This window comes from Histoplasma capsulatum, genomic scaffold, assembly GCF_000149585.1.
Source record: "Histoplasma capsulatum NAm1 scaffold_1 genomic scaffold, whole genome shotgun sequence".
In the NCBI taxonomy this organism is placed as follows: domain Eukaryota; kingdom Fungi; phylum Ascomycota; class Eurotiomycetes; order Onygenales; family Ajellomycetaceae; genus Histoplasma; species Histoplasma mississippiense.
In genome coordinates this window covers 5,819,277-5,827,552 of record NW_001813982.1, presented here as the reverse complement: position 1 = coordinate 5,827,552, position 8,276 = coordinate 5,819,277, and the positions used below count along the sequence as shown (strand labels likewise).

The following is an 8,276-nucleotide window of genomic DNA, read 5'->3' as shown; positions in this document are numbered from 1 at the left end:
TTCTGAAAGGTGAGGAAAAAAATACTATAACATGCTTTCCTTGAGGAAAAAAAAAAAAAAAAGAAAAAGAAAAAAAAAACAGAATAATTCCCATTTGTGTATTTGATTGATTGCCCAATCCCACCACGCCATCTCATCGTGAAGCATCATCCCTCGAATACTTGGTATCCGTCTATCGAGCTCAAACACATGGAAAAAAAGACTCCCACCCCAACTTCGACCTCAACTCTCTCCCCTTGGAATACCCGTCAAGACACCTTCCTCCTTGGGCCCCGCATTACCACTACTTTCGCATCGACGACGCTCTTCGCTTTCGGAGCTCCACACGCTTGGCCTTCTCCTCGTGCACACGCGCAGCCAACAGCTTGGCATAGTCGTTACTACATTACCAACGAAAAAGAAAACAATCAGCATAAATTCACCCATGAGTTCATTGCCACCACTGTGATCTAGTAGCGGTGGGCTTGAAAGCAATGTCAAATATTTAAGGGTCCGGCTTACGCTTGTTCCTTGGCAGCCTCGGCGCGACGGCGCTTGAGGGCGATCCGCTGGCGCTTGCGTTGGAGGCGCTGGGGGGTGACAAGACGTTGAATCTTGGGGGCCTTGGTATATTCCTTTCCATTCTTGCCAGTGACGGTGCGCCGGATAACGAATTTTCTCACATCATCCTTCTTGTCGAGACTGAAAAATTTGCGGATCTTGGTGGCACGCTTGGGGCCGAGTCGCTTGGGGTTGACGACATCTGTAAGGCCGGGGAGTTCGCCTTCGCCCTGCTTGACGATGCTGAGGGCCAGGACGCTGAGGTCGAAGTTGGTAATAGCTGAAAATCGATTGTTTTAAACGCGTTAGACAACGGTTCTTACTTTTCTAATTCTCTTGCTCTCATACAATGCAGGGAATAAGAGAGTACATACCTCCACGAACACTCTTGCGCTTTCTCTCTCCCGTTCGGCGGGGGCGGTAACAACTTTTTATTCAAATTAGCACAGAAGCCCCCTACAATTTGCAGTATAAAGCGAATTGAGTATTACCTGTGTCCATCGCTGAGGAGCAGTCTAACACGTGTTGGGACCAAGACTGCGGCAAAATATAAGTTATTAGATTCCTTATTTTATCCTCACTTCCAGCTACCCTTTTCTTGGTCGAATTAAAACATACCACCCTGCTTCATAGGGAAACCTGTTCGTTTCAATACAAGAGTCAGCAAACCGTTTCCCACGCATCTAACACTTCCAAAACAGTCTTCCTCCAAAGGTTCTTGCTTATCCGCCCGTACCTTGCTTGTCGTTTCCACCAGTGATCCTGAATAGATATCCTTTGAATTCATCTCCTAGAGAATCGCCGGGAACCTATAAATACCACAGTAAAGGAATCAGCACGAGGGTCTACTCTAAAGACATTTATTTCTAACCGGCAGCTAGACCGTAAGGACGCAATTCTTGCCCCAGGGACACCGCAGGGGAGGGAAGATGTGGGGGTAGAGGGAATTGCTGACTTCGGATCCCATGCGCTTCTCCATAAACGGTCTGAGTTTGCGTTCATCTTCAATCTCGATCAGTTTCTGAGACCCATTGGCCGGGTAGGATATGTTGAGCTTCATCTTGACGAACGTTCCGCGGTCAAGACGGGAGGCGCAAAGTTGTCGGTCAGGGAGGTCGGTCGGTTGAGGTCGTCGTCGTCGTCAAGCGTTCGTGATATCGAATCTTTGTTGGTGGGTTTTGCTGGCGTAGCGAATTTGCAGACTGTGGGCTGTTGACTAAGCGACGCCTAACCTCAACAGGATGGTCATATTATATAAGCAGCCCTATCCGCCAAGACGCACTATTTTTCGATGTTTTTTTGGGCCATGACGCACGTGATCTCGATTCCGGCTCGGCTCTCCTTGATTTTCAGAGCCTTGAGATGAGATAAAGATCCAAATACGTGAGTTTTGTATTTCTACTATGAGATATGTCTTGCGTATTATCTCTATATTAAGTATTTAGAAGGTATCTCCGAAAACCACAAAGATGTACTTTTTTTCGAGGTATCTAGCAGGTTGTGCTAGCGCAAAGCTAGTATCTATATCTCCCCCTCTTATATTACGACACTCCACGGCATCTAGGTACAAAAACCGTTGGGTCAAACACGCAGTTTCTCGGTTATGAAACTGAGCGATTGATAGGAGGAGCTTTGGAAGTTTTGAGTTAAGTAAGATTTATCAAAAAATACAGGCTGAGCCCGTACGGTTAAACATTGTCGTGCCAGGGCAACATCTCTCCATACTTGATATCATGGATAGAAGGTAGATTGTTCTGTTCGATGAAATAAGGGCATGTTTTGACCTGTAGTAATTCAAGGTCGAAGGCTCGCTGGGGGATCTCAAATCAATCATCTGAACTTTCGTACTGACGACGTTCGTAGGCATCTGTTTAACCCTCACTCCATCGCCAGCTCAATGCCAACAACTCAGATCAGAGCAAGTATTGGAATATCAAAGCTGCAGGGTTATTTCGGAGCCTTCCCTCTGTTAGAGTAAGAGCGCTCTGTCTTTGCCTGAGCAAGTGACAATACCCCACGGAAGCGGCGTATAAGGTGGTCTGGCATAAGCCGGGCGACTTTTCCTTTAAATATTTTCACCTTGACCGAGGAGCTTTTGGAGGCATCGTTTTGCAGGCTTGCCAGCGCATCTCACGTTGCGTTTTTTGCAGGATAATGTTAATTCATCACTCTCTCCCTCCCTCTTCTTTTTTAGGGATTTATTTGTCTGGGATTAATTCTTTTGACTTATTGCTGTTCGCGAGTCTGCAAACAAACTCTCCTGCGTCCTCCATTTATTGCTGGGCCAAATTAAAATCCCCAACGGCTGCCAGAAGCCGCCTCAAACCCCCTTCCCACGCAGGTATGGACGATGTGCTGGTTGGGAGATAGCTCCAGGGTCTTTTCTTATATGTCAATTTCCGAAATTCCCTTTAGACATGCGTTTATTTTACGGTCTGGGCCATCGCTTTCCAATGCCAGCTCCTCCCCGTGTCAGATTTCCGATTCGAGCCGATCCGCTTACTTCTTGGCTGGTTTTGGTGATTCGAGTGGTAGAAATATTCCAAAGATACGACATGTTTTCTCCAGGGAGGAGTGTGGACCGAATGACTTTGTTTTGAGGTACGGATTCAGTTTTTTGCTCGTTGCAAATCATTATTTATATCCCTGCTCTTCCGGATTCATCAGCCACAGGCTAATATTAGCGTACTTTTCTTGACGAAAATATGGCAGTCATCCCATGTGGGCCGCTGTAGTTGACATTGACGAAGCTCAAAGGGTTTCAAACATTAAATGGGCTTGATCGCCGGTTGCAGACTTGAAGACCCAACCCACTGTTAAATGCTGTTGGATGATCAAAGAAATTACACGGGCATTAACAGACCAAGATGTTTCATCGAAGTTCACTATCCTCACCGCATCGTTTACGCTCTGGGATATTTGGCGACCATTCGAACAAACTATGCAAGCTGGGAAGGGGTCTGCTCTAAGCCTTCTATCCATATCCACGAACCCTAAACGGGAAATATGGATCGCAAATTACATGGAGTTAATCGTTATATGGTGGTTAGATAGGCCGTTTCTTCCAATCTTCAATGATGATAACGAAGCTCAAAAAATAAGTTCTCTAGGTTCTTACAAAATCGAGCCGTGCGATGGAGCCGAATTCGCGGGAGAATAGCTTGTCTCCAATTCTTTCATCCTTAATCAGATACGCCAGAGACAACAAACGGTTACTAGATTAACGAAGATGCAATATTATGGTTAAAGGACCAGGATTCAGGTTGACTTAGCCATGCCTGTGCAGTTGGTTGCAGAAGAAGATTTTGGGAACAGGATATGCTTCGCTCGATTCCCGAAGAATTCCTGTTTTGGCAACTATGAGCCATGGTGGCCATTTGATGCTAGCAAGCCGAGGCTGTTCGAAGTGTTGGCGGATTTACTTTGCATGATGTGCATCTTGATCCAACAGCCCACAGGATGTTAGGTCAGGAATATTTGATGATGTTATTACACTGTGGCTCGACTAGACGGGCCACTCAACTTCATGAGCGCTTGTGCCAACAGCGCCTACGATAACTCTGGTCTTTGAGTCAGTCACCGACCGCTTATGGGACCTGTGCTCAAGCCGCAAACGACACAAATGCGGGGCTATCCCATTTGATAGCCGCATCCCTGACCAGCGTTGGGAATCACACCGGATTATTCGCTGCATGTCTTATTACGCGATATGGCCGCGTCCAGTTTGGGACAATTGGATAATTGGATAATCGTTTTTGGCTTCGATTAGCCTCTCTTAATTTTGTTGTCGTTGGAGCTGGCATTGTGAGATTCTTGGACGAAACGAGATGTGATGAACCAGCAAAGACGATTTTATAGATGCTCTCCTCTTACCGCCTCTGTGTTTTCAATGGCTTCCGGCGCTCCATGCTCTTTGTTTATAAAAGCGACGGAAAACAACGCGCATTTTCTATCATTATTTGTACTACTCTCTTCTGATATTATTGTCACTTCCTGTTGTCCCGCACTCTCCGCCATGCCAATGCGGTCTATCCAATGGCCGTTTGTAATTTCCCTCTGTTGGAATCAGCAATTCTTCATCACGTTGTTGCAGCGCCAGCCGATTGGATGTCTCGCCTCAAAGGACCTGTGCAGTTTTCCGCTTTCATCGTGGACAAAGGAACCAATACAATAGTTTAAGTTTTGTGGACAGGACACTACAACAACACAGGCTGCAGCCCAGCCCACGACCGCGATTGTTTGCAACTGTTGGGTTGCGCAGACCAGAAACAAAGAAGAGCGACTAAAATAAACCAAACGTGGGTTTTTCTAACAACAAAGGATTTTGACGCTCGTGAAGCGACCCTATTCGCCACGTTCAAGCTTAATATCTTACAGAAGCCAATTTGTCCATTCAGAATACAAGAATTCGAGTTAGGAGTTTCAATCCTTCTTCACTCGTTCGTGTCTTCTACGTCCTGCTTCGATATCTTGATATCTATCTTTTCTTCTTCCTTCGCTATCTTTTTCTTCTTCCTTCGCTATCTTTTTCTTTTTACTCTTGCCTTTCCTTTCCTTTCCTTTCCTTTCCTTTCTTTCTTCGTTTTTCATTACTCTCGTTTCCTTTCTCTTTCTCGAACACCCATTCATGTCTTGGGATCGAGTTCTCCCAAAACCTCCCGCCCTGCATTATGATCCCACCGGCCGTGATTTGCCCACCAGGACCAGCACCCCAGTGGATCATCGAATTATGACAGACAAGTTCTCCAAGATTGCGGCTGAAGAAAATAGTCACCAATCTGTCGGTTTAGATGGCAGAGTCCTGGCAGCTTCTCTATCAAGAACCACAATCCCAAGCCCCGAAAACCCCATATTAGCTGATATCCAGCCTCTCATCTCACCAATTGCCAGAAAGAGAACTTGTTCATTGATCACATCCGAAGCTGAAAGACAGGAGCGATCCGCATCCTCAAGCTCTTCAAAGTCCACATCGTCGAAAGAATCTAGCCTGCAATTTTGTCTCTGTCAGCCCGATCCCAAAATCCCTCGCCCAAGAAATGGTCCGTTGGTCTAAGTCCTTTGTCGCAATTTTGTTTTTTTACCTCTGAATAAAAGAAGGGCGGAACATATGTTCCGCCTTGTCTATCCCTTTCGTTCTCCGTTTTTGTTGCGTTGCTTGTTGGCCTCACAATGAACAGTATGTTAATTTTATTTATCCTCCGTTTAATTAGCTTTCATTCTTTTCCGCCAGCATTTCCAAGCATCAGTCGTTGCCCAAAATCCTGGCCTTGCAAATCCCGAAATATCAAAGATCATAGGTGAAAAGTGGAGGACTCTTCCATTAGAATCGAAACAAGATTGGAAGAATCTGGCGGAGGTGAGAAATTCGTATTTCTTTTTGCAATGTTAACATTTTCCCCAATTATAAATAGAATGGAAAGCAAAGTATAGGGTTTTGATGGTGGACTAGGAGGAAAAAGCTCGACACCAGCAGCAGTACCCTGATTATCGATACCAGCCTCGCCGTTACGGCAGAACCGGTGGCAACAGCGCAGCGACTACCTCAGGCATCAGCAACAATCCGACAGGTGCTTCTGTATGCAACAGATGTGGTGGGCGGGTCATGAATCCTCCTTCTACGCCAAGTACACCATTCACCTCTTCTGGCTCAAGTCCGGTAACTTCCACCTCGTCCTCCTGTCAGTCAATTCAGCCTGTGCAACGAGATTTTCAGGTGAGACGGTCTGAGGATAGTAATAGGCTGCCAAGTCCTATCCAAGTAACAGGGAGTATGGATCGTCGAGTAGCAGTCCGTAACCAACTTCGTGAAGAGGCTACGCCTTTGGCACCTGATGTCAAGCGACGGCGTTTCAACGGGAGCGGTATATATGTTCCTAGCCGTGATTTGAGTCCCGAATACCCATACTCACCCCGAAGGACATCCCTTCCGCGGCCGGATAGCCTTTACCTTAGAACTCCTTATTCATCAGGGGCTACTCCGCCTGGCCGTCCTTACCGGCATGGAGCAACCCAGCATATACCTCTTGATTCCAGTTTGACCCTTCCACCACTTCAGACAATGTCTCTCTCACAACAAAACCAATTTAACGTTGAGGCAAAAGTGATGAGCATATCGCATCTCAGCAAGATCAAGGTTCTCGCGCGAATTTCTCCTCCAGTAATGGCATGCCCCTCCAAGGGACACTCTATCAGACGAGGAGCTTTGGTGGCAGTTGAAGGACAAAGGCGAGAGTCTGTCAAGTACATGATCCAACACCTGCAAGCCGCTTTATCAAAGGATGGCAAGAACATTGTCCGAGTATTTGAAGGCTCAGAAGCAAAACTGCAGCCATGCGACAGTGAAACGACAGAAGATTCCTGTGATCCAACCGTCCAATATCTTAAAACAATATCTGCCTGGCACACGATATCCAATGAAATCGTGTCTTTTATCAAAGGGGGGCCAGAGTCACCCACACAGTCAGCTGCACCGGAGGGGTGTGCCACCAGCGTATCCCCTCGGTCTATCATCCCCAAAACAGCCCAACTTCGCATCAGCTCTCCAGATGTCCTTTCCCCCCTGACTGCACCTACGCTGGCGCCTACACCCACATCCGCGTCCGCGCCGGCAACTGCATCGATGCCCGCAGAATCCGAATCACCGTTCCGATTTGCTCTTGTACCACGTTACCAGCTAACGACAGCCGATACCCACGCATGTGCCATCCCCATCAACGACGCTTACACGCCCACCGACCACTGGCAATGGATGGCCTCGCTCTGGCGCGGGTGCGCTGGCCCTGATGTCACAGTATTGATACGAGACTGCGAAAAAGAAGAGCTGGACAAATTTGGCGGAAATCCGGTCGAAATACGGCTAGAGGAGGCTCGAACTCTAGTTGTGCGGCAGGTAGGTAATTCGGCACAGGGGATTGAAGAGAAGGCGTTGAGAAGGGTGGGGTTTGAGGTTGAGGAATTCTTGAGGAAATAGAGGTATTTTTATTTTTATTTTTTTTTAACTTTACTTCTTTTATTCTATCGATCACCAGGCTTCATAAACTTATTAATTACATTGGGGAACTGATATCCAATTGTCTCTTCTCCATCTCCATCGCTTCGATTGCTTTCCTTCCATTTTATAAGTGCTCTCAAAAAAACAAAAAAAAAAAAATTATCTCCAGACCTGGCTTTGCATACAAAATAGACGTTATTTTTCAATTTTTGCCATGTATCATTTGCCCTTTCTTCGTCCATGTTTCTATGCTTCCTTAGTTTTCTGTCACTCCCCTTTTCATCCTCTGCGAGAGTGACATTATTAGCAAAAAGACATCACCTTGATATATGCATGGGTTCAGGATCTGCCACAGGTACCGTGTGTTTTAATCTTCTACTATATTTCCTTGTATTGCTTCTCTCATTTTACCTTTTGCATCATGACCCTTGATGGCCAGTCTATTAGATTTACTGTTCCACTTTACCTACTTATTCTTCCCGTTCCATTGGCCCTTTACCTGAATGGGGGAGCCGTCTGGTGCTGATGAAGCTGTTATGATTAGCGTTACCTGATTTATCATTAGTTATTTATAGTTAGAAATAGCTTAGAGTTCTTGGCAAACTCCCACATCCCGTGGATATTAGTTCATCTTTGAAGACTTTTTTCCAAATAATCAAGATTTTTTGAGCAGTGCTGGACCGACTTTTATGGGAACGAAAGACAAGAGCTGCTTGGAGTAAATAAGGTTCAACACTTTAACTAA

General features: G+C 46.1%; 3 protein-coding genes across 3 annotated transcripts in view; 2 read left to right on the top strand and 1 right to left on the bottom strand.

Annotated features, from left to right (window-relative positions):
* HCAG_01667 (ribose-phosphate pyrophosphokinase 3) overlaps positions 1-106 on the top strand; it is a gene marked incomplete at both ends in the record, with an annotated part of 2,371 nt that extends 2,265 nt beyond the window's left edge. The window contains one exon of the mRNA XM_001544570.1: positions 83-106. Coding sequence (XP_001544620.1) covers positions 83-106 — 24 coding nt within the window. The remainder of the gene's footprint in view (positions 1-82) is intronic.
* A 177-nt stretch (positions 107-283) lies between these two features.
* On the bottom strand, positions 284-1,600 carry HCAG_01666 (40S ribosomal protein S6; the record flags this gene model as incomplete). The annotated part of the gene is made up of 7 exons (XM_001544569.1): positions 284-380; positions 502-820; positions 915-967; positions 1,032-1,077; positions 1,159-1,179; positions 1,277-1,349; positions 1,496-1,600. 7 exons carry the CDS (start codon positions 1,598-1,600, stop codon positions 284-286), a joined length of 714 nt encoding a protein of 237 aa, XP_001544619.1.
* A 3,669-nt stretch (positions 1,601-5,269) lies between these two features.
* Positions 5,270-7,510, top strand: HCAG_01665 (predicted protein; the record flags this gene model as incomplete). Its single annotated transcript, XM_001544568.1, has 3 exons — positions 5,270-5,579; positions 5,751-5,896; positions 5,990-7,510. 3 exons carry the CDS (start codon positions 5,270-5,272, stop codon positions 7,508-7,510), a joined length of 1,977 nt encoding a protein of 658 aa, XP_001544618.1.
* Between the last annotated feature and the right edge of the window lie 766 nt (positions 7,511-8,276).